The 25,653-nt window shown below is 47.0% G+C and overlaps 2 protein-coding genes across 5 annotated transcripts in view; one reads left to right on the forward strand and one right to left on the reverse strand.

Annotated features, from left to right (window-relative positions):
• Window positions 1-8,499, forward strand: part of LOC144953457 (uncharacterized) — a 22,155-nt gene extending 13,656 nt beyond the window's left edge. Inside the window, exons 3-4 of the mRNA XM_078884038.1 lie at window positions 2,610-2,615; window positions 6,963-8,499. Coding sequence (XP_078740164.1) covers window positions 2,610-2,615; window positions 6,963-7,937 — 981 coding nt within the window. The 3' untranslated portion in view covers window positions 7,938-8,499. The remainder of the gene's footprint in view (window positions 1-2,609; window positions 2,616-6,962) is intronic.
• LOC144953449 (uncharacterized) lies at window positions 5,820-21,970 on the reverse strand. Of its 4 annotated transcripts, none has more exons than XR_013640815.1 (3): window positions 21,923-21,970; window positions 20,960-21,091; window positions 5,820-5,888 (listed from the first exon to the last, which is right to left on the reverse strand). XR_013640815.1 is itself a non-coding variant. In XM_078884027.1 (3 exons), exon 3 carries the CDS (start codon window positions 20,172-20,174, stop codon window positions 18,429-18,431), a length of 1,746 nt encoding a protein of 581 aa, XP_078740153.1. In that variant the 5' UTR covers window positions 20,175-20,184; window positions 20,960-21,091; window positions 21,923-21,970; the 3' UTR covers window positions 12,979-18,428. The 4 variants fall into 4 exon arrangements, 3 of the variants coding, with proteins under 3 accessions (XP_078740153.1, XP_078740154.1, XP_078740156.1); XM_078884027.1 differs by lacking the exon at window positions 5,820-5,888 and adding an exon at window positions 12,979-20,184; XM_078884028.1 differs by lacking the exons at window positions 5,820-5,888; window positions 20,960-21,091 and adding an exon at window positions 12,979-20,184 and having other exon boundaries at window positions 21,923-21,956.
• Window positions 21,971-25,653: the final 3,683 nt, after the last annotated feature.

The following is a 25,653-nucleotide window of genomic DNA, read 5'->3' on the forward strand; positions in this document are numbered from 1 at the left end:
TAATACATTATAATACAAAGTTCACCATTCATCTGCAAATCTTGACGAGCAATCTTTACTTATCAAAAGTGAAAACTTAACAAGATAAGTAATACGTATTTGAAGCAATTTATGATAGGAAAATAAAAAAAATGCATTAACAATAGCTGTAATAATTACAATTACAAATACTTGACAAATACCTTCAAAATAATTAAAACCAAATCTTAGCTTTTATTATATTATCGGATAAGCAAACATAGATTTGATCTTCTATATATAGTAATTACCTATGCATGTCATTTATGCACTTATCTTCCTTTTGACTAATATACTCTGACCAAGAATAAAAGTTGCTATAGGAAGTTGAGAAAAAAAATGTGTTTACCTATACTTTGGATCCCTTTGCAGTCAATTATTATTTTTTAAAAAGCAGTTCAACACACACGAGTAGAAAGAGGTAGTAATACAGATTTAAAATTTATACTCAAAACACTTGTAAATGTTCTACACTTCATCGTCAAATGACATAACTGTCAACATTTTCCCTTCTAAAAATGTTTGAATTTTTTTTTGCATACATACTATCACACAAATACACTTTTATCAAACTAAAACATTCTAAAGCAACTCATGCATACAAATATTAAAGGAGTGCCCCACGGTTTTATGTTTTAGTTACAAATGTCAAAAAATATTCTGATCAGCTGGTGAAGGCTTAAAAAATCTCTTTTTAACTTTAGAGTGCACTTTAAAATAAAACCGTTTTTTAAAAATATTGTAAGGATTTTATTACAATTTTCGACCCTGCTCAGTTGAGCTCAGCTGAGCTCACCTCTGGGGAGGGGGTGGAAGGGGGGTGTAGGTGTATTATACAACTCATTCATGCGCCACCATCTCAGTTCCACTGTCTCTCGCGTACTGACTGCTCATTGTAATCGGTGTAGACTTTATCGCAAAATATCGTCGCAACCATTTACTGCAACTCATCCACTCCTCAAGGTGAGAACATACAATTATGGGTTAAGGTAAAATATTTTTCACACGAATTATTTTTTTGAGTCGTTGCTTTAAAAGGTCACAAATACGTTTTCTATTAAAAAAGGAAAACTTTTAAAGTATACCGTGCCTATTTGAAATGGTCATAAAAGTACCTGGTTTTCTGTATATGTTAATTACGTTTTTTGGTTGCTAGTTATGAAGCACAATATTTCCCTAAGTTGCGGTCGCTATCCCTACCTAAATCCATTGTTTGTTATGGGAGAAATTTCCCTGCTCTGCGTCGCATAAGCAATGTTCAAACTCTTCCGGTCCATAGCCCCCACCCCCATTTTGATGTATTTCTATGGGGGGGGGGAAAGTCCCCTGATATACATCGTTTCGTTATAAGTCGCAACGTCTCGGTCCCTAACCTCGAAGTATATCGAGGACCCCCTGTAATACAAATGTAGTGGGTCAGAAACCAGGGGAGACGCCAGTTGAGGCAACACAATATGTATTACTCTTTTCTACAGGATCCCTAACACAAAGGGGTAGTGGCCCCTTTACCCGATACCTGGGGAGAACACTGGGGACCCTGCTAATTCCCCGACCTCCGGCTGGGGCCCTAGGAGAGGCTATGCTGACCCGACTGTGCCCAGGTCGTCAGGTTCTGACCACTGGACTCACTGAGCTCCGGCCCTGAGAATGATGGCAGAGCTTGGGGTCCAGGGTCCTATCTTCCAGGGACCTATCTGCCCCTGCCACTGGCCTCACTGAGCTCCAGCCCTTAGAAGGATGGCGGAGCTTGGGGTCCAAGATCAGAGCTTCAGCCCGGGTCTTCAGAGTGGAGGAGACTGACTCTTTATCGTTCAGAGGTCCGACTTATATACCGGTTCGGGGCTTGCTCCGTCTTCCTTCCAGAACCTTCCACCAGGTCCTGGAAGGGTGACGTCATCCCCCAATCCCCCCACCCGGGGTTTGTGAATTGTGTCCCAGGATCCGTTATCCCGGAGATCACCGTTGGCCCCCTTTGGCCATAGCCCTTAACATAGGGGTAGCCCCTCTTCCGCCCCCTGTTGACCCAATAGTGATGCTACCCGCTGACATGGGGAGTGCGGAAGAACACCTCTCCACAAATACTGTGCACAGAGGCATATGTTGACTCAAACGCACACGAAAGGAAAAATTACGCGTGCCAAACAGACTGCTAAGAAAGACGTTAATCAATAACAATATATTAACGCACACTGAGAACACATCTAAATACATACTATTGTGTACACAAAGATTAAGATTTCCCCCCGACAGCAATAACAGACTGTTGGGGCATGTACTGTTGTCAGGCGCCTTTGAAGGCCGACACGGCACACGAGGGGGTGGGGTGTCCAGCACCAGGCCCAGCCGCCTTTGTCTCCCCAGTGGCGATATTTGCACATCGCACCGGGTACTCATTTGAGGCTGAGTCGACCTTCGGGGAGGCCCGAGACCGCTTCAGATAAACGCCACCGGTGTCGGCCTTGAGCGGGAATCGAACCCGGGAAACCGGGTTCGTAGCGTAGCGCTAACCGCTGCACCACCGCTCCCCTCACCACAACTCGCCGCCTCTGACGTCACCCCTCCGCGTGCCGTCGTCGACGCGAGACCCCCAGGGGGAGGTGTACCCCGCTTGTGACGGCATGTCATCAAGGAACCTCCACGTCTGAACAAGCAGACGTGATGTTAAGTCTGCTTGGTCGCTTCCGATTTCCATTCCAGTAAAACATACCACTGGCGGCTCATCAACGTAATTTACGCAATAATTCCGTCGCGGGTTCATTATGTCTGGTCCAGCGCCCACGCCCAATCACTCCGTATTTGGGCACTCCACGTTAACATAATTTTTTAATACACATTCGCGTAAACTTTCGGGGAGGCAGTGTGGGTGCTAGTGACGTCATGTTATCTCCCTCGTGCTTCTGTGTGACGTCACGAGATTCCAGGAGCTGCTTCTGTACGCGCAACTCTCTCGGATCGGAGGTGAGAAGTTCACATCGTGATGTTGGTTGTTGTTGTTGTTTACCCAGGTACAGCCTCGCTTCTTCCCTCTCTCTCTCGTAGCGATAGCAATTGAGTAGCGGCAAGTATGCAATCGATGTCCAGGTTGGAACGTTACTACGTGGGGCCGAGCCGTGCAGGCCTTGCCTCCTGCCCTTGCCTGACTGACTTTGCTTTGATTCTCTTAAGTTTAATTTGTCTTCACCTGGCTGACTACTTCACCTCTCAGACTCTCCATACTCTAGTTCAGGATCGTCGAGTTTTTGATTTGCATTCGCGGGGGGGTGGCGATGCTTCTGCGCGTATTCCCGATTGAGTAATCTGCAGGCCGCGTTTCAGCACTGGGATATTCGGACGATACCAGTCCAGACGTTTACTTTTAGTCGGAATGAGACATCAAAGCATGACACAATTACACTCGCCCATCAACACGCTCACCCACACGCTCCCACTGTTAGCGAGCATCTATGAAGGCTGGCACGGCACACGAGGCTGAATCGACATGGGGGAGGCGTAGGACCAGTTCAGATATTCAAGTTCATTTATTTGGTATAGCCCTGTGAGCCATAACGGCTCTTGAATCGGATGTAACCGCAACAAACAAAAAACATGAACAAGAAAACATCTTAAAGTGAATATGTGACTAAGTGCAAACAGAAAATCCAAGAAAAGACAGCAAAATATTGCAGAAAAAACACCGTACACCAACGCTGTGTGCAAAAATCCCAGTGGGATGCAAGTCAAACAACAACCACAAGACAACTTAAATTAAGGCCATCGGTCTTACTCCGTACTACAACAAACAAACATGGCCAAACCAAAAAACTTTTATAAATCACCAAAATAAAGCCATGAAAGCAATGAAACGGAATTTTCACAGTAAACGTCACTGGTGTTGGCTGTGAGCAGAATTCTCACCCGGATCGTCGGGTTCGTAGCACAGCGCGCTAACCACTAAATTGTCACTCATTCATCCACCTGAACCACTCTCCCACGCACACACTCGCTCACCCACACAAAGATCTCCCTATAGCCTTAACAGACTGTAGGGGCAAGTGCTGTTTGCGAGCACCTATGAAGGGCGGAACGGTACAGGAGGGGTTGGGTGGCCAGCACCACGCCCGACCGCCTTTGTCTCCCCAGTGGCGATGTTTATACACCGCATCAGGTACTCATTTGAGGCAGAGTCGACATAGGCGAGGCCCGGGACCGGTTCAGATAATCGTTACTGGTGTTGGCCGTGAGAGGGAATCGAACCCGGGGTTGCCGAGTTTATAGCGCAGCGCGCTAACCCCTGCACTACAGCCCACACACTCGCCCATCCACACACACCCACACTCGCCCACCTACTCAGTCACACGCCCCCCTCCCAGTCACTCACCCTCCCATTCACTCTCCCTCCCACTCACACTCAACTACCCACACACTCAGTCTACCACTTACCGTCCCACTCGCCCACACTCACTTGCCCACACACACTCGTTCACCCACTCGCCCACTCTGCCACTCATCCACTCACAATCAGAAGTTTATTACCGAGTAAAGTCCATTGAGCTAAGAAGCTCTTTTTCAAGGGCGACTCGGCCGGCAGACATTAAAGCATTCCTTAAATACATATTTACAAAAACAAACTTAATAATAGCAATTATGTTATCCATAAGAGGTGTTTAGGTGAGATTGCGGACATATGAATGTATCGTTAAACCCGCCACCATCCAACACATCCAATGAATGAGATTTTTTACATAAACAAAACATAACGTTCCAACCTGGACAGATTCCGTGCTTGCCGCTACTCAATTGATATCGCTACGAGAGGGAAGAAGCGAGGCTGTACCTGGGTAAACAACAACCAACATCACAATGTGAACTTCTAACCTCCTAGCGTACTCAGAATATTAATGATGGGGGGTGCGGCATGTTGAGTGACGTCACGCGCGTTACACAGACATTATTTGCTCATAGTAGTAATGAGGGCTTCACTGGGGTATCGGTAATAGCGCTAATAATACCGATGCTAAACAGTTTAATGATTTATAATAGCATCAGTATTATGTACTATACTTATGAGTGCATTCTACTTTACTCATCCTACAAGGTAGCGGAGGGAGACGAGCTTGAAGGAGCTGCTGCTCTTCCAGTCCAGGTCATTCTCAGAGAAAGGCTTTAGGACCTCCATGATCTTAGTGAAGACCTAAATCTAAATTTGTGTGGCGAGGTTTTTTTAGGTGGAGCCTGAGACTGTCCTAGTCGTGTGAGTTCTCAACTGGCTAAACAAGTCAGTGTTTTTAAAATATAATCGTGACCATGAATCGTGATAATTGAATCGCGGGCAGTGGGGTCTGGATGGCTTAGATTGTGTGTTGCTCTCATTGGCTGAGCGAATGATGGAGCCAGGTACGTTTCCTTAGCTAGCGCTGCTGCCTGTTCTCACTCGTGAGCACTTTGTAAACTTAAAAAAACAATTTCGATTTAAAGCTTTCGTGACTGCAGGGATTCATCTTTTTGGTTTTTTCGGTAAATTCACGTAGAAGGGAAATAATAAAATAATAAAAATTATAAATAATCAAATACAATTCTCACGACGTTTCGGCCACAACACAAGCAGCCGTCCTCGGGTGAAGAACAGGGCTGTCGGAAAGACAGCGTCCGAATGCTGTCTTTCCGACAGCCCTGTTCTTCACCTGAGGACGGCTGCTTGCGTTGTGGCCGAAACGTCGTGAGAATTGTATTTAATTATGTTTTATTTTTATTATTTTATTATTTCCCTTCTACGTGACTTTACCGAAAGAACCAAGAAGGTTAAAAAAAACAAGTTATGGACAAAAATCTCTAGGACAAACAGCGCTGTAACAAACACGCATCATTCTACGGGGTCGTACTAAGCGGTGTGCCTGTATTTGTGTGTAATAAGTATGTATCTGCAGACTCAATCACATGGAGAAGACAGGCTTGGCAACGGCTGGAAGTAAAAGGCACCAATGCATCCAGTGTCCATACAGCACAGATCAGATGGATAACTTGAAGGAACATCAGAGAAAACACACTGGCGAGAAGCCCTTCAAGTGCTCTGTGTGTGGAAAGGCATTCATACGGTCAGTATATGTCCATATTCACTAGAAAACACACGGGTGAGAAGACCTTGAAAAAAATACTTCGCAATAAAATGATGTCATGCTGTAATGCAATGATATGATACACACGTCATGTGACTTCCTTAACACCCTGCTTACATGTGAATACTCTAATTTCCAGGCCGCTGTTGGTTAATTATTATACAAATAATGAACCTTGTATACCTGAAATTATGGTTGGTAAGTCTGCATTTGGTGAAGGATTGCTGTATATACCTCCTTTTAAGGTCACATTGTTGTTTATAAATACGTTGAGTTATATGTTAACTGTATACGTACCAATACCAAATGCAATCTCACCAAATAATCCATTGTGGCTGCTAGTGGCCGCACATCCCTTTAAAGAAAAATCACCTGGATTCACATCCACTAAGCACTGTCACCACGTCCTACTGTAAATTTGGGATCCCTGTTGTAGCTGAATGTCTGAAGCGCAGTCGTAGTGGTAGGCCTAGCGGCAGAGACGTAGCCTGGGCCTCCCCTAGGTCGACTCAGCTTAAAATGAGTACCTGGTGTGATGCGTAAGCATCACGGCTAGGGAGACAAAGGCACCCGTTTGTGATGCTGGCCACCCTCCCCCTCATTGCCTGTGTCAGCCTTCATAGGTGCTCGCTAACAGCACTTGTCCCAACAGTCTTTTATGGCTATACAGGGGATCCTTGTCTTGTAATGTGTGTATTGTGTGTAATGTGTATGTATATTTACAGAATTAATCGCATGGAGAAGAGACCCTCAACACAGCCTGGTGATACAACGCATCGATGTGACCAGTGTGTATACAGCACGGATCGCAGTAGACGTTTGAAGCAGCAACAGAGCAAACGCAGGGCCGAGAAGCCCTTCAAGTGCACTCTGTGTGGGAAGGCATTTTCTCGTTCAGAAACTCTTCATATTCATCAGAGAACACACACCGGTGAAAAGCCCTTCAAGTGCACTGTGTGTGGGAAGGCATTTTCTCGTTCAGAAACTCTTCATATTCATCAGAGAACACACACCGGTGAAAAGCCCTTCAAGTGCACTGTGTGTGGGAAGGCATTTGCTCAACCAATAACTCTTCATATTCATCAGAGAACACACACCGGTGAGAAGCCCTTCAAATGCACTGTGTGTGGGAAGTCATTTGCTCATTTAAAAACTTTTCAAATTCATCAGAGAACACACACAGGCGAGAAACCCTTCAAGTGCAGTGTATGTGATAAGGCATTTGCACAGTCAGAATATCTGAAGACACATAATAGAATACACACGGGTGAGAAGCCCTTCCAGTGCACTGTGTGTGGGAAGGCATTTGCTCGTTCAAAAACTCTTCGTAATCATGAAGGAACACACGTGGTTGAGAAGCCCTTCAAGTGCACTGCGTGTGGGAAGGCATTTGCTCTTTCAAAATATCTTCAGAAACATAAGAAAACACATTCAGGTGAGAATCCTTTCAAGTGCACTGTCTGTGGGAAGGAGTTTACATTATCAGGAAAGCTAAAGAGGCATGAGAAGATCCACAAGAAGGAGAAATTGAAATCGACTTGTGAAAGTCAAAATGCTGCAATGAGCCCATCTCTCATGAAACGAGAATCAGAAGAAAATTCCAACTTGGCAACACGGCCAGGAGTGACAGTGAAATGTGAAGAAGTGAAATGTGAAGAAGTGACGGTGAAATGTGAAGATCAAGATTCGACTCCAGGACCCAATCTGCAAGTGGATGGAGGCAGCGTGAAGCAGGAGGAGAATTCCGATTCTGAGGGAGAGCGAGGCAATCCCCAGCAGTTTGTGGATGTGGAGGTGTGGGTGGAGTTTTTGGACAAAGCTGAGTAGGAGGGGCCAGCACGTGTGAAATGACACCTTGGAAGATGTGTAACCTGGAGTTTGAGACGATTTTCCATAGCATTCGCCTTATTCACAGGCTTCTGTCATTTCAAGAATATGTAATGCGAGCAAGGACAGGGTCACGTGAGTGTGGGCGGAGTCAGGGTCACGTGAGGGGGAGGATATAAGGGGAGAACCGGAAGGGGATCGGGAGTGGAGACAGGATAGAGAATGGAGAGGCCACGCGGAGTCCTGGCGAGGAGTGGCGCGATTGCCACGAGGCAGGAGTCACGGCACCGTCGGCCAGCGGTGTTCGTGGAGCAGCGGGGGTGTCTGCAGAGTGTGCGGGAGCACACGGAGCAGCAGGGTGGCTGCTGGGTGTGCGGAGTCACACCGAGCAGCAAGGGGGCTGCGGAGTGTGCGGAGCACACGAGCAGCAGTGTGGCTGCAGAGAAAGAGCGGGAGCGGAGGACTCAGACGACGTGCGGAGGCACGAGGCGGAGAAGGTGCGGGTCGGAGCGGAGACATCGCGGGGTGCGAGCAAGAACCCAATAAAGGACACGGAGAATAACATCGTCTGAGAGTCCTTTATTACAAATACATAGGGGTTTAGCTGTCATCCAAGCAGCGATGGGCTTTCTGTACAGATGAAGTTATTGAGTGTCGAAGTGAAATAGTCGATATGCAAAACATTATGCTGCCTTATAAAACACGAATTAGGAATGTATTTTGATGGTTACATATTAAATTAATAAGTATGAATTGTAACTGTTAAAGTGGCTGTCAGGTGTTGCCGTGCTTTTCTGCATGTTCCCAATCTGTTTTTATTGCCTTTTAAATGCCCTTTAATAAAATAAATTGGGGAACCATTTTTGTAATATTGCTGTGGTTTTCACACCTGATGATGATTGCTTGTGTTGCAATCGAAACGTCGTGATAATTTTATTGTTTTATTTTTTATTATTTTTCCTTCTGCGTGACTTTACCGAAAGAACCAAGAATATGAATCACTGCAGTCATGAAAGCTTTAAATCGCCATTTTTGTCATGTTTACTTTTTGCTTCATACACTAAATATATGTTGATATCAAAATAATTTAATGTCAGGCCTACTTTCTGCACTTGTTTTGCTTTTAATCCCTTTGGGTTTCATTTAATTGGTCTTAGCCTGATGTTACTTTTTTCATTTTATATAATGGTAACAGCAGGGGTCTGCAAGTCTACTGTACATCCCATCTGATGGCTATGTACGCACCTTGCATAGTGTAGTTATTGTGGTTAACAGTGCAGTGTAGTGTCAAGTGTGCAGTGAATAGTATGTAGTAAATGTTGTGATGTGTGGTGAAATGTGTGTTTGTATGGTGATGTATATTATGTGTACAGTGCATAGTGTAAGAAGCCGGCTTCGGCTTTTCACGTGACCAATCGCACGCAATGTATCATTGCACTCAGTCGTGAGTTGCAGTCGAAAGGTGTCGAATGAGAGTAAAGTTCTGCATCTTGACGCTGTATGCCACTTGCAGTAAGGCGTGTTGTGTGCCATGCAGTTGCTGTAGCTGGTGTGAGCTTACCTGTGATGAATCGCACGTGTAATTGTACACTGCAATGTTGCTGTAATTGCTAGGTAGAGCCAGGTGCTGGTGTTTTTTATACGTGTAGGTAATGTTCAGAGCATGCCACGCACAACAGTGTGTAGTGTTGTAAATATGACGAATACACTTCTTTGAGGCACAGGTTGCATACGTTGTTGTCTTACTACAGGGTCCCTAGCAGGAAGGGTATATCGGTCCCTTCACCCGATACCTAGGCGCTATGGCCTCCGAACTATACGGAACCTACAGTGAGGAAAAAATGATTTGATCCCCTGCTGATTTTGTACATTTGCCCACTGACAAAGAAATGATCAGTCAATAATTTTAATGGTAGGTTTATTTGAACTGTGAGAGACAGAATAACAACAAAAATATCCAGAAAAACGCATGTAAATTTTTTTATAAATTGATTGGCATTTTAATGAGGGAAATAAGTATTTGACCCCTCTGCAAAACAGTACTTGGTGGCAAAGCCCTTGTTGGCCATCACAGAGGTCAGACGTTTCTTGTAGTTGGCCACCAGGTTTGCACACATCTCAGGAGGGATTTTGTCCCACTCCTCTTTGCAGATCTTCTCCAAATCATTAAGGTTTCGAGGCTGACGTTTGGCAACTCGAACTTTTAGCTCCCTCTACAGATTTTCTATGGGATTAAGGTCTGGAGACTGGCTAGGCCACTCCAGTACCTTAATGTGCTTCTTCTTGAGCCACTCCTTTGTTGCCTTGGCTGTGTTTTGGGTCATTGTCATGCTGGAATACCCATCCACGACCCATTTTCAATGCCCTGGCTGAGGGGGAAGGAGGTTCTCACCCAAGATTTGACGGTACATGGCCCCGTCCATCGTCCCTTTGATGCGGTGAAGTTGTCCTGTCCCCTTAGCAGAAAAACACCCCCAAAGCATAATGTTTCCACCTCCATGTTTGACGGTGGGGATGGTGTTTTTGGGGTCATAGGCAGCATTCCTCCTCCAAACACGGCGAGTTGAGTTGATGCCAAAGAGCTCCATTTTGGTCTCATCTGACCACAACACTTTCACCCAGTTGTCCTCTGAATCATTCAGATGTTCATTGGCAAACTTCAGACGGGCATGTATATGTGCTTTCTTGAGCAGGGGGACCTTGCGGGCGCTGCAGGATTTCAGTCCTTCATGGCGTAGTGTGTTACCAACTGTTTTTTTGGTGACTATGGTCCCAGCTGCCTTGAGATCATTGACAAGATCCTCCCGTGTAGTTCTGGGCTGATTCCTCACCGTTCTCATGATCATTGCAACTCCACGAGGTGAGATCTTGCATGGAGCCCCAGGCCGAGGGAGATTGACAGTTCTTTTGTGTTTCTTCCATTTGCGAATAATGGCACCAACTAATGTCACCTCACCAAGCTGCTTGTCGATTGTCTTGTAGCCCATTCCAGCCTTGTGCAGGTCTAAAATCTTGTCCCTGACATCCTTGGAGAGCTCTTTGGTCTTGGCCATGGTGGAGAGTTTGGAATCTGATTGATTGCTTCTTTGAACAGGTGTCTTTTATACAAGTAACAAGCTGAGATTAGGAGCACTCCCTTTAAGAGTGTGCTCCTAATCTCAGCTCGTTGCCTGTATAAAAGACACCTGGGAGCCAGAATCTTTCTGATTGAGAGGCGGTCAAATACTTATTTCCCTCATTAAAAGGCAAATCAATTTATAACATTTTTGATATGCGTTTTTCTGGATTTTTTTGTTGTTATTCTGTCTCTCACTGTTCAAATAAACCTACCATTAAATTTATAGACTGGTCATTTCTTTGTCAGATGGGCGAACGTACAAAATCAGCAGTGGATCAACTACTTTTTTCCCTCACTGTAACTCTGGTCACCCGTTCCCTATCGTCCTCCAGCTGGGACCTAGGGGAGGCTTAACTGACCCCGACCTCTTGGTCCGTGGGTCCTGACCACTGGCCTCACTGAGCTCCAGCCCTTAGAAGGACTGTAGAGCTTGGGGTCCAGGGTCCTATTCTCCAGCCCAGTCTTATGTCTTTGGTGTGTAGATAACTGAGCTCTGGCTTATATACCCGTTCGTTGCTGGCTCCGCCCTGGCCACACCTTCCTTCAGGAACACTCTAAGGTGACATCATTCCCCCGGTTCCCCCCCCCACCCGGGGGCCCGGGGAATGTGTCCCAGGATTCGTTTACTGGGATCCACCGTTGGCCTCTCTGGCCCATGGCATGTGCCGTAAGCGAGGTAACGCCTTTGCACTCTGTTGACGGTAAGTGGAACTACAGGCTGTTGAATGGTGAGTGACAATCACCCCTACAAGTGTGTAGACTATTCAAAGTACAGGGAACACCCTCATTTCAAATTTGAGGTGCACTGGTGAGATATTCCATTATTCAAATAGAAAATCAAATATAACTTAAATTAATATTATTTCAATGTTAATCGAAAGCCATGGACTAGGTAATGCTTGACTGTTGAATGAGTTATTGGAGGTGAATATATTCACAATTAAGACGTTGATATTATTAAAGTATTTTTTTATATTTCAACATAAAAATTGGTTATAATTTGGTCTAGCAAATAAACACTGGTGCTAAATCCCATCAAGAGGTACTGTGTGAAGTGTAGGGTGATATGTTTTTCTGGTAATGATTACAGGTATGATACATTCGCTTATTTCCAGTTAAATTGTTTGCCGTTTTTTCGCGGGAAGTTTAATACTAGAATTTTGCCGACCTAAGGCCGCCTTACTCTAGCAACTACGAAGGGCTTCTCGGTGCTTGGCATCTCGCCCATTGCTCTGATGTCCTCTTCTTCTCCCCCGCCCTCCCCCCCCCAATCTGTGCAGATACTGCCGAGTTTAACATGTAGCCTTTCGCAACCAATATCCATAATACAGGTTTTTTTTGGGTTAAACCAGCCACCATCCCATGCAGCCAATTAGTAAGGTTTGTCACGTAAACAGAACATGCCAATTTGTTACTCGTACAGCAAAGTGTTGGAGAGCCAAGCCAGATCATTTACTATCTGAGTACGATGTTTTGCCAGTAATTACAACTAGCTTCATCAGGCAACAGCCACATTTGTGCATGTAAAATGCACAATTGTCAGCATACGGAGTTAGCCTGACATTGAGTTAATGGGGCGAGCAGAATAGGTGTTTTGGCAGTGGTTCTAGTCTCAATTAAAAAGGCTTTAGTGGTTATTGTCAGTTAAATATACCAAATTTACATGTTACTATAATTTAACGTGTTATTGCTTTATTATTCAGAATATAAGTACGTATCCATTCGTTAATGCAATATTATCTTGGAATGTAGCACATTTAGGAGGCACTACAGATATTTTAGGCATATGTTTGTGGAATATTTACATTTGTATTGTTAAATAAGATGTTAAATGTTCTTAGATTTGAAAAGCGGCAGTTATATTTTATATTTGCGGTAGATTCCGTGCTGAGGAGCTGCTCTGAGGTGTTGTGTGACGTGGAAGGTGATAGGGATATGTTTAGTCATGATTGCAGATATGCAAATGCTCCTTGGAAGAACAATTTGAAATCAAGTATTTCCGTTTCACAAACCTCTGGTGCCCATCTGTAGTGAAGTCGTCCACTTCTCAGGAGGACAGAAAACAATGCAGAGTATTTGCTCAACCTCTCTGAGCTTTATTGTTCTTGTTTATTTGGCCGACCTATCCCCTCATTACGATTCACGGGAGGAGGATAGGTGGGCCGGCTACACATGGGATTTCTCCAGTTTATGTACCATGCTAGTGCACTTTTAAGGCCACGTGAAATGTCAAAGGCCCTCTGGAAGATCACGGAACAGACCCAGGTGTCATGGATTGACTGAGATGACTGGCAGACTCACCACCTTTGCTCCCCACTTTGCCACATCGCTGCGTTTTATCTGCCCTGCTCTCCGCTTGTTATTGTGAGCGTTGCTTCCCTGCCATTTGTTGCTGGGGGGCAACTGCCTCTTAAGTGTCAAGGAGCGTCCTTCATGAACCTCCTCCATAGGAGCCCATCTTGACACCTTGAACCAGTCATCGGCAAGTCCACTCGGCTCCAGTGGTGACTTGGTCATGAACTAAATCACCAGAGGCAAGACTCCAGACACTGAAGTATACGTGGTGAAGGGGTGTAAACCGCTATTTGCTTGAGTTGCGATGCCTTAACCAGGTTCATACACCAGAAGCCCAGATGATGAGAAACAGCGTCTGGATGGACTGGGCACAAACCACAGTGGGCACGTGATGGGACGAGATGGGCAGGTAGCAGTGGCCAGTTGGACAGGCAGTAAAAGTAATACTGCCGCATCAATTGGACGAGGAAATACGCGGAGCTTCAGCTAGGGCAAGCTGGGTGCGGGCTAGTCATGAGCCAGAACATACAGGTGGTAATCCTCTTCTTGGTTCTTTCGGTAAAGTCACGTAGAAGGGAAGTAATAAAATAATAAAAAATGAAACAATTCTCAGCAGCCGTCTTCACCTGAAGACGGCTGCTTGCGTTGTAGCCGAAACGTCGTGAGAATTGTTTTATTATGTTTTATCCCTGCAGTCACGAAAGCTTTAAATCGAAATTTAGGTGGTAATCCTGTCATGCTAATTAGGTGATGAGATGAGCTTAACTTAGACAAGCTGGTTGTAGAGCACAGCAAACTTATCACAAGCCAAGATGGGCAGGTGTGGTGGTTAATACTGAAGCACCAATCGAGAGATGAGATTAACTGGGTTTGAGTTAAGGTGCAGCTCAGGCAGATCCAGGGAGCATCATCCCTTGGTGGTGGGGATATTTTTCGAGTTCATCCAGCAGCTCATTATTTTCTTGATCCAAATCCTTATGCAAATCACTGCAATACTATGTCCATCTCTTTTTCGCCGTTTACCTTGGTTGCCACTTCCTATTTGGGCTCTGGACTTGTTTGTGCACTTCCCTGGTCTTGTGTTCTCCATACTTTACATTGCACTTCATGTAATGTGTATTTGTACAACCAGCAGGTGTAAAATGAATAAAATAATGTCCAGTTAAGATCAATAATATCAGACGCAAAGATATTAAAACAAGTTCAGCAGGCAGGCCCGACAATCAGCACCCAATGGCAGCTACCAAAATCCAGACAACAAATCGAGAGTGAAAAAAGAACACGCCCCAGAAAGAGCATCCAAGGAATCATCCATCCTCGGGAGCGGGTGCGCAGAGGCAACTGACACTTTAAGCTTGGTACACTAAACTTCCATCCTGTTTCTTCACAAGCACTATGGGGGTACCCCACCGACTATTCGATGGGGAGATAATGTCCGCTGCCAACATCTTGTCGACTGCGACCCGCACATGATCTTCCTCCTTGGGGCTTAACCTGTAGGGGTTTTGGCGAATGGGGGCAGCGCTCCCCGTATCAATATGAAGCTGCAAGAGGGATGTGCGACTGATGTCATACTTCCCTTTGCTAAAAATGTCCGAAAATTCTAAGAAGCGCACGGAGCCTGCCTCGCTGGTCATTCGATAACTCGGGGCTCTCGGAACAAAGCGCGTCGAGCCATGAGTCATCACGCCCTCCTCTCTGTACAACGGCCGCTGCCACTCGCGCCGCATTCACCTCCCTAACACCACAACTCATGGGTGATGCATGCGCAAGAACCGTGCTCGCCTGGATAATGGAAGTTTCTATGCCAGCGTTTAGAACCTGAATGAAAGGCTCTTGGTCCCTCACGACCAAGGTCTGCACTCCCACCAAAGTCAACCGACGGTACAGCTTATTAGAGGAGACTAATAACATTCCGTCAGTGGTCGCCTCCCGCCCCAGCTGCTTACGCAGTTGCAGGGGGACTAACATTTGGGCCCCGGGGGGAATTTTAACAGTTCTCGTCACTAGGGCTTGGACGGTGGCATAACCCGAGACAAACTGCGTAGGGGAGGACAGAAACGCCATCCACCGGCTTGATGGTACCTCAATATAGCTCTGATCAATGAGCATTTTTAAAGGATTCTTACCCAAGAAATCCGTGCCCAAAAGGCACGGTACAGCAAGAGGTCTAGAGATGAATATGGGCCTTGTCAAGCGGATGTCACCAATACATACGTCCGCCAAAACCTGACCGATAATGCCCAGAGACCCCCCGTTTGCCGCAAAACACGGTACCGCAATGGGACGCAGAAAACACGAAGAGGGTGGGAAGATATTAAAAATCAATTCCGAAATCATGGTCGCAGACGCACCCGTATCAATAAATATCCGCACCTCCACACCTTGAACCATGCCAACAACCAACGAAGCCTCTCCTGCGGCGATCATACGGTGACCCAGTGCTTACCACTGGATATTCCCCCGCGGCCACCCGTCGTTCCCTACAACATGGTTTACACTGTCCGCGACCCGTAAAATGGGTGAAATAGATGTAAGTGCCGGGTGTGTGGTGCGCCGCGACTCGCCTGTGGACCTTGAGGTCCCGCGGAAGCCCCGACAACCGCTCGAGGACCAAGGAATCCAAGCCGTCCTCATCCATTCTCAAGTAGGCAGCTTGCGCCAGGGCACGCTGCGGAAGGTGAGGGGGCATCTCGGCCTCCCCCCGCCGTCGCGCAGAAAACTTATGCCGTATGTTAGATGGAGGGTCGAAAATACCCGCCATCTGCGCAAGTGCCTGCTGGAGCATCTCACGATCTTTCGGCGGGATGGCGTAGAAAGCACCCAAAGCGTCTTCGTCGAGGGTAGTCGGCAATGCTCATAACGCCTCGGCATCTGGCCACCCTGCTAGCTCGCAGGTAGCCGTAAAACAGCGACAGAATGCCGCCCAATCCCCCCCTGACACAGGGGAATTCCTTGATGCAGGTAATGGTCTAATTCAAAACTGGCACCTTCGCGTGTAGTTGTGGCGAGATTCGTTGGACGAACCCCGTCGTCTCGCGCTGTCGTCACTGTGGCATCCACATGTGCTGGCTGCGGACTCGCCACCTCCAGCAGGTCCGGTGAAATGGCGGCTGCACGCCTAGACGGCGACCCCGCTTTCACCCCCGCATCTCTACAATGGCGGCTGCGAGCGTGGGATACGCGTCATCTTGGTCGTCTCCCCGCAGCGCTGGCCCGCCGGCCCTTTCCAGCAGCTGTTCCAGCCCCATTTCGGCTGCCAACACGGCAGCGGCAGTCAACAAGTCAACGAGGCGGGCGCCCCGCGATCGGCGCAGCTTGTTGGGCGACGGCGGCGCAGCGAGGTTGGGCTCCTCCCGTAGTTCCAACAACTGGGCTTCAGCGAACGTTTCCTCCAGGATTATTTCACCCGGGGTTGTTTGTGGAATCAACCCATCTTCTTCGTCTTCTGTGACATCTTGGTAAGCTGTCATCGCCTTGTAAACACATTTATGCCCAAGGATAGCATCTAGTAAGATTCTCACATTCCGACACCAGTTGTAGTGGTTTCTAATCAGGCGCAGACCAAGACTGGGAGGCAACACGTTTATTCTCTAACACAACCAACACTACTCAACGTTCCAAAGTAAACTATGACCATTCCGAGCGACTATTTACATTACAGGTTAACTACGTAATGTGGTGGTCACCGTTCCAAACCACTTGAAAGGATTCCCTATACGGGTGAACTAGAACTTCCGACACGCCGTCGTGTCATCGCATACTAAAGAGCGAAGCTCGGGGAAGACAACTTCTTCCCGGGTTGAACAGCCACGCTCCCTCTCGGGGCTCAGCTTATATTTCCTGCGGCGTGACCTGGCTCCGCCTCTGGTAACGCCCCCTTCTCGATCCTTCGCGAAAAATCTGGGTTCACATCACGTGGCCCCTACTGGGGGCCCCCGTGATCCCTCATCCGGTCACGTGCATTCGTGGGTTCACCCAGACTGTCATATCCTGAGCCGACCTCCGTGACATACGAAATCTGCCCTCTAATGAGCCCTTGTGTATAGTACACGCACTGTCGCCATAGAACGGCCCATTTATGTTGTTAGACACATATAAAAAAAAAACACCAGCACCTGGCTCTAAGTAGCAATTACAGCAACATTGCAAAGTGCACAATTACACGTGCGATTCACAGGTAAGCTCACACCAGCTACAGCAACTGCGTGGAGCACAACACGCCTCACTGCAAGTGGCATGCAGCGTCAAGATGCAGAACTTTACTCTCATTTGACACTTTTAGACTGCAACTCGCGACGGAGTGCAATGATACATTGCGTTCGATTCGTCACGTGAAAAGCCTAAGCCAGCTTCTTACACTATGCACTGTATACAATATACTTCACCATACATACACACATTTCACCACACATCACATTTACCACGAACTATTCACTATGCACTGCACACGTGACACTACACTGTACTATAAACCACTACACTCTGCAAGGTGGGATGTATAGTACACTTGCATACCTCTGCTGTTACCATAAAAAAGTAACATCAGGCAAAGCCCAATTAAATGAAACCTAAACGGATTAAAAGCAAAACAAGTGCAGAAAGTAGGCCTGACATTAAATTATTTTGATACTATGAACAAATATATTTAGGGTATTAAGCCAAATGTTAATAATACTAATATGCTTACCTTTTTTTTTTTATAAAAGGGCATTTAAAAAACCAATCATAAAAACAGATTGGGAGCATGCAGAAAAGCACGGCCACACCTGACAGCAACTTTGATAGTAATGCCCAATAGTTATAATTCATACTTATTAATTTAATACGTAACCATCAAAATACATTCCTAATTCGTGTTTTATAAGGCAGCACAATGCTTTGCATATCGACTATTTCACTTCGACACTTAATAACTTCATATGTACAGAAAGCCCATCTCTGCCTGGATGACACCCAAACCCCTATGCATTCTTGAAATGACAGAAGCCTGTGAATAAAGTGAATGCTATGGAAAATCGTCTCAAACTCCAGGTTACACATCTTCCAAGGTGCCATTTCACACATTCTGGCCCCTCCTACTCAGCTTTGTCCAAAAACTCTACCCACACCTCCACATCCACAAACTGCTGGGGATTTCCTCGCTCTCCCTCAGAATCGGAATGCTCCTCCTGCTTCACGCTGCCTCCATCCACTTGCAGATTGGGTACTGGAGTCTTATCTTGATCTTCACATTTCACCGTCACTTCTTCACATTTAACTTCTTCAAATTTCACTGTTGCCAAGTTGGAATTTTCTTCTGATTCTCGTTTCATGAGAGATGGGCTCATTGCAGCATGTTGACTTTCACAAGTCGATTTCACTTTCACCTTGTGGATCTTCTCATGCCTCTTTAGGTTTCCTGATAATGTAAACTCCTTCCCATACACAGTGCACTTGAAGGGCTTCTCACTGGTGTGTGTTTTCTGATGATTACGAAGATTTTCTGAACGAGCAAATGTCTTGCCACACACAGTGCACTTGAAGGGCTTCTCGCCCGTGTGTGTTCTATTATGTTTCTTAAGATATACTGACTCTGCAAATGCCTTACCACATACACTGCACTTGAAGGGCTTCTCACTGGTGTGTGTTCTCTGATGAATACGAAGATTATCTGAACGAGCAAATGACTTCCCACACACAGTGCACTTGAAGGGCTTCTCACCGGTGTGTGTTCTCTGATGAATATGAAGAGTTAATGGTTGAGCAAATGCCTTCCCACACACAGTGCACTTGAAGGGCTTCTCGCCAGTGTGTGTTCTAGTATGTTTCTTAAGATATGCTGACTCTGCAAATGCCTTACCACATACACTGCACTTGAAGGACTTCTCGCCAGTGTGTGTTCTAGTATGTTTCTTAAGATATGCTGACTCTGCAAATGCCTTACCACATACACTGCACTTGAAGGGCTTCTCACCAGTGTGTAATCTCTGATGAACTTGAAGAGTTTCTGAAAGAACAAATGTCTTGCCACACACAGTGCACTTGAAGGGCTTCTCGCCAGTGTGTGTTCTAGTATGTTTCTTAAGATATGCTGAATCTGCAAATGCCTTACCACATACACTGCACTTGAAGGACTTCTCGCCAGTGTGTGTTCTAGTATGTTTCTTAAGATATGCTGACTCTGCAAATGCCTTACCACATACACTGCACTTGAAGGGCTTCTCACTGGTGTGTGTTCTCTGATGAATATGAAGAGTTAATGGTTGAGCAAATGCCTTCCCACACACAGTGCACTTGAAGGGCTTCTTGCCCGTGTGTGTTCTATTATGTTTCTTAAGATATGCTGACTCTGAAAATGCCTTACCACATACACTGCACTTGAAGGGCTTCTCACCGGTGTGTGTTTTCTGATGAATACGAAGATTTTCTGAACGAGCAAATGTCTTGCCACACACAGTGCACTTGAAGGGCTTCTCGCCCGTGTGTGTTCTATTATGTTTCTTAAGATATACTGACTCTGCAAATGCCTTACCACATACACTGCACTTGAAGGGCTTCTCACTGGTGTGTGTTCTCTGATGAATACGAAGATTATCTGAACGAGCAAATGACTTCCCACACACAGTGCACTTGAAGGGCTTCTCACCGGTGTGTGTTCTCTGATGAATATGAAGAGTTAATGGTTGAGCAAATGCCTTACCACATACACTGCACTTGAAGGACTTCTCGCCTGTGTGTTTTCTCTGATGTCTCTTCAAGTTACCCATCTGATCGGTGCTGTATGGACACTGGATGCATTGGTGCCTTTTCCTTCCAGCTTTTGCCAAGCCTCTCTTCTCCATGTGATTGATTCTGCAAATACATACATATTACACAATTTTCAGGCAGACCTCGCTTAGTGCGACCCTTAGAGTGCCGATTTGTTCCAGTGCTCTTTGTCCTGGATATTTCATTTCGTAATTTTTTTTAAGTTTACAAAGTGCTCACGAGTGAGAACACGCAGCAGCGCTTAGCCAAGCAAACGTACCCGGCCCAATCTTCACTCAGCCAATGAGAGCGACGCATGCTCTAAGCCAACCAGTCCCCACCCCCGCGATTTAATGATCACAATTCGTGGTCATGATTGTTTAAAAAATATGACTCGTTTAGCCAGTTGAGAACTCAAACGACCAGAATAGTGTCGCAGGCTCCACCTAAGAAAACCTAGCCACACAAATTTAGATTGAGGGCTTCACTAAGATCAGGGAGGTCCTGGAGCCTTTCTCTGAGAATGACCCAGACTGGAAGCGCAGCAGCTCCTTCAACCTTGTCTCCCCCCACTACCTTGTAGGATGAGTAAAGTAGAATGCACTCGTAAGTAGAGTACATAATACCGATGTTATAAATCATTATTTTTATTAAATGTTCAGCATCTGTATTATTAGCTCTATTACCGATACCCAAATAAAGCCCCCATATATTATTCAGACTAAAGATATAACATTGTCAGGAACGCATCGCTATATAGTATACAATGGGTTCATGATGACCCCTTGTAGCGCTGATCGATTGGCGCTCAATTCTCCAGGAACAAAGCATCTGGAGGAGCGCTAAGCGAGCTTTGGGTGTAAAGGGCAAGGGCACTCACACCGACTTGGAAGCCACTGGTCAGTCTGCCTCCTCTCTCAGTGACAGGGCAGGTTTTGCCCACGCACTGTCCAAGCAGGCTGAACCCACTGCCGTGCAAACGTCACCAATCCAGCATTCCAGGTTCACCACTCTGGTCAAATGAAGCGGTCACCCTGATTAGTAAGACAGAGTCGATAGATATAATTAAGTCCGTCTTGAAAACTCACCTATTTAAACGTTGTCTTTGTGTGTGTGTGGGTGGGCGGTAGTGTATCGGTTATCCCGCTGTGCTATAAACCGGCGACCCGGGTTCGATTTCCCCTCAAAGCCAACACTAGTGACATATCTGAACTGGTCCTAAGCCTCCCCTAGGTCAACTCAGCCTCCAATGAGTACCTTCTGCGGTGTGTAAACATCGCCACTCGGGAGACAAAGGCAGTCCGGGCGTGGTGCTGGTCACCTACCACTTCGTGTGCCGTGCCGGCCTTCATAGATGCTCGCTGACAGTGGGTGAGTGTGTAAGTGTATGAGTGGGAGCGTGTGGGTGAGCGTGTGGGTGGGCGAGTGTAATTGTGTTGTGCTTTGATGTCTCATTCAGACTAAAAGTAAACGTCTGGGCTGGTTTCGTCCAAATATTCCAGTGTTGAAAAGTGGCCTGCAGATTACTCAATCGGGAATACGCGAATGCAAAACAAAAACTCGATGATCCTGAACTAGAGTATGGAGACTCTGAGAGGTGAAGTAGTCAGCCAGGTGAAGACACATTAAACTTAAGAGAATCAAAGCAAAGTCAGTCAGGCAAGGGAAGGGAAGGAGACAAGGCCTGCATGGCTCGGCCCCACGTAGTAACCTTCCAACCTGGACATCGATTCCATACTTGCCGCTACTCAATTGCTATCGCTACGAGAGAGAGAGAGAGGGAAGAAGCGAGGCTGTACCTGGGTAAACAACAACAACCAACATCACGATGTGAACTTCTCACCTCCGATCCGAGAGTTGCGCGCACAGAAGCAGCTCCTGGGAATCTCGTGACGTCACACGGAAGCACGCAGCGGGAGAAATGACATGACGTCACTAGCACCCACACCGCCTCCCCACAAGTTAACACGGATGTGTATGAAGAGATTATGTTAACGAGGCGTGCCCAAATATGGAGTTATTGGGCGTGGCCGCTGAACCGGACATAATGAATGAAATGGACAGGATTAATGGGTAAATTACGTTAATGAGCCGCCAGTGGTATTTGTTTTAATGGCTTGTAAATCGGAAGCAACCAAGCAGACTCAACATACGTCACCCCGGGCCTTTGAAGTTAAGGGAATAATATAAGTTTACAGTCATTCGTAAACATTGGTTCTGCTGAAACATAAGTTTTCAGTTTCATTTTCATTTATTAGGTCTAACCCTGTGAGCCATGCGGCTCTTGACTCGGGTGCAACCACAACACAAAATACACGTGAACAAGAAACATCTTAAAGTGACTACACGCAACATAAAAATCCTGGAAAAAACAGCAAAGTCTTCCACAAAAACACCGTACTTCAACGCTGTGTGCAAAAATCCATTTGGATGCAAGTCAAACAATAACAACCATAAGACAATGCAGATTAAAGTTATCAGGCTAACTCTGTGAAGGATGAATGCAAAATAACTCATCTCCCCACATTCTGAGCGTTTGCATCTCCCTCAGCATTGATAGCGTCCCTGAGATGAGCATACTGTTCTACACGCAGGCGTTTTTGATTCAGTTGAATGTAAAAAAGGCGTTCACTCTCAATTTTGGCATACTCATCGACAACATACAGCAGGTTATCATTCAGAGAATCGTCATCGGTGTTGAGGGCCGTCCATAAATGATGTCAAGCACCTAGGGGGGAGGGGAGTCAGACATTTGTGACGATGTGTTACGAGGGGGGAGGGGGGGTTTGAGAAATGTGACGTCACATCAAAATGCGCAACTTTAAATTAATATAACACGTTCTACTTAATTAAATAGAATTAACTTAAAGCTTTCGTGACTGCAGGAATTCATATTCTTGGGTCTTTCGGTAAAGTCACGTAGATAGCTTCAAAGAAAATAATCAAAAATAACAGAAAACTACGACGTTTTGATCGCATTGCAATCGAAACGTCTTAGTTTTGTTATTTTTATTCTATTTTAACCTATCTACATGACTTTACAGAAAGACCCAAGAATATAAATAGAATTGTTATAACAACATGAATTATAATTTTAAAAAAAAAAAATTTTTTACATTTATGCAGGTCACCTCCAATTCATAGTGTTGTGTTGTTAAAGACGACTCGGAGGCAGATCTTCTTAGGGGCTTTCGCTAAGGGTTTATTAGGGGCTTACGCCTATTACTGGTTAGGGCTAATATACATCTCCCCAGGGGTAGGGTACTGGGTTCCCTAGCACACCGGCTATCCGGGCTCTTCCCTCTTCACCGAGCCGAGGGCTTAACCAACATCGGCCGACAGGGTAAAGCAGCCCCCCCTAGCCTGGTGCTAATTTCCCCTACCCTGGGTCCTGACTTCCACCTTCTCACGTTCCCAGGCTCTCACGACGACCCCGCTCACTTTATGGGTTCCAGCTTAAGTACTCCAGGACATTAGGTCACCGCCCGTGACGTTATCATACCGGAAAGTCCACCTGACGCCACATCCTGTGACGTCATGGCACCAGATGGTGAGCGAGACGTAATGTCATCACATTACGAGAGCGGAGCCCGGCAACTCGGATGGGGAAACAACCACATCAAAAGAGCGCAAGTGACATGTGTGTGAAGAGAACAGGACCAGCTGCAAGAACACGACCCCACACTAGGGCAGCACGGTACAGGGAAACTTTGGGGACAGTTCCCACATGGGACACCGTAAAAGTGTCCGAAGAAGGCAAGGGACGAAGAAACGGCCCCACTGACCGTCACCGTATCCGCACGCCCCGCGAAGGTGTGCGTGACGCCGGCCCGCTTCCCCGCGTCGGCGTCGGAATCGGCGGTGTACTGGCAGGTGTCAAGTCCACCAGCACATCCACTGGGTGAGGCGCCACTCGTGGAATTACTGGCGGGGTTTCTGCAGGCACACACAAAGGGATGGGATCGCTCGCGCTATCACAACCTGTGCGGCCCGGCTTGGCGGACACAACAGTCACCCGGCCCCTAAGCAGTGGAGATGAGGGGATTCCGGCCGGCGCGAGAGAAGAGGAAAAAAAATAATAGACAAATTCAGACGCGTTTGATGCACAACCAACACGGCGATGAAACCAAATAGAGTAGAATCTCGGAGATGGAACGCACCAGAACCCGAACAAATCGGTGTTCGACCAAATCGGTGTGGAAATGGGCGTCTGGAACAAATTAAGTTCGATCTTCGGGGTTCCACTGTATGTACACCTTCACCCACACAACACGGATGGCAGGGTTCCCCGACCCCCAGCCACGTTCCATCCACTAGGCAGTGATAGAACGAAGATGGAAGAGCTGCCTAGCGCTCACACACACACCCCAATCAGGACGTCATCCGACATCCCGGGTCGAGACGTCATGCGTCAGAACCAACCCATGTCCCGGGGCGAAGAAGTCGCGCTTCAGGGACGCCCCCAGGATCTGCATTTTAGTTAAAGAAAATAGTTTGGCGTGAAAATTGGCCGAAATGGCGGCCGCACGCGCAAACGGCTTCCCCACGGTTTCCTGTGCTTCGCCCAAAATGGCGGCTGCACGCGTGATCCGCATCTTCGCGGCCTCACGCGCTCGCACAAAATGGCGTCTGCATGCACGAACCGCATCTCGGCGATTTCCCGTGCATGCACAACATGGCGGCTGCACGCGTGGTTTCCCGCGCTCGCACAACGTAGCAGCCCTCCCTTGAAGGCCACCCCGGGCATCTTATGCCACCAGGCATCACCCCCCGCCTTTCCGACGTGCACGCGTTGGCCGTATCGCGGGAATTTTAACCGAGTCTCTCTCCGAGACCCGCATCGCAGCCTATAGCCGTACCGACCGAGCCGAGAGCAGCCATGGCATCACCCCCCACCTTCCCGACGCACACGCATCGGCCGTATCAGGGGAACGTTAACCAAGTCTCTCTCCGAGACCCGCATCGCAGCCTATAGCCGTACCGACCGAGCCGAGAACAGCTATCGCCCACCTACTGCACAAAATGCACCCTAACAACGGAGGGATACAGTCCCAACGCAACTGGACAACAACGCCTGAACACCACAAACTTCCAGCCCACTGTTTCAACGTGCCTCGGAGTGTTTCAATCTCCGGGCCGTCACGGCGAGCCTACAGCTCCAGACGCACCACAGAGGGTCTCAACCTCCAGGCTGTCAGGTCAAGCCGTCAGCCATAGCATGACGGGATCACGCTCTCCGAGCCATGTGAGCGCACAGCCCCCTAGGCTAGACACGCCACGGAGTGTCTCAATCTCCGGGCGGTCAGGTAAAGCCGTCAGCCACAGCATGACGGGACCACACTCTCGTGTTAGACACGCAACACTCACTGGACCATCCTGGTCAGGATCTGCACCCAAAATATTCGACAGCCAGCACCACAATTGCAAACACTGGCAGCATGTCAGCTTCCCAATTTAATTGCTCCATACCAATGGCGGCAGAGCCACAACCCAAGGTAATCATCCCCCGCACGATCGCAATTTCATACAATCACAACACATACAATTTGAATTAGGATCCCCCCACTGAATTGA

This window comes from Lampetra fluviatilis, chromosome 76, assembly GCF_964198595.1.
Source record: "Lampetra fluviatilis chromosome 76, kcLamFluv1.1, whole genome shotgun sequence".
NCBI lineage: Eukaryota > Metazoa > Chordata > Hyperoartia > Petromyzontiformes > Petromyzontidae > Lampetra > Lampetra fluviatilis.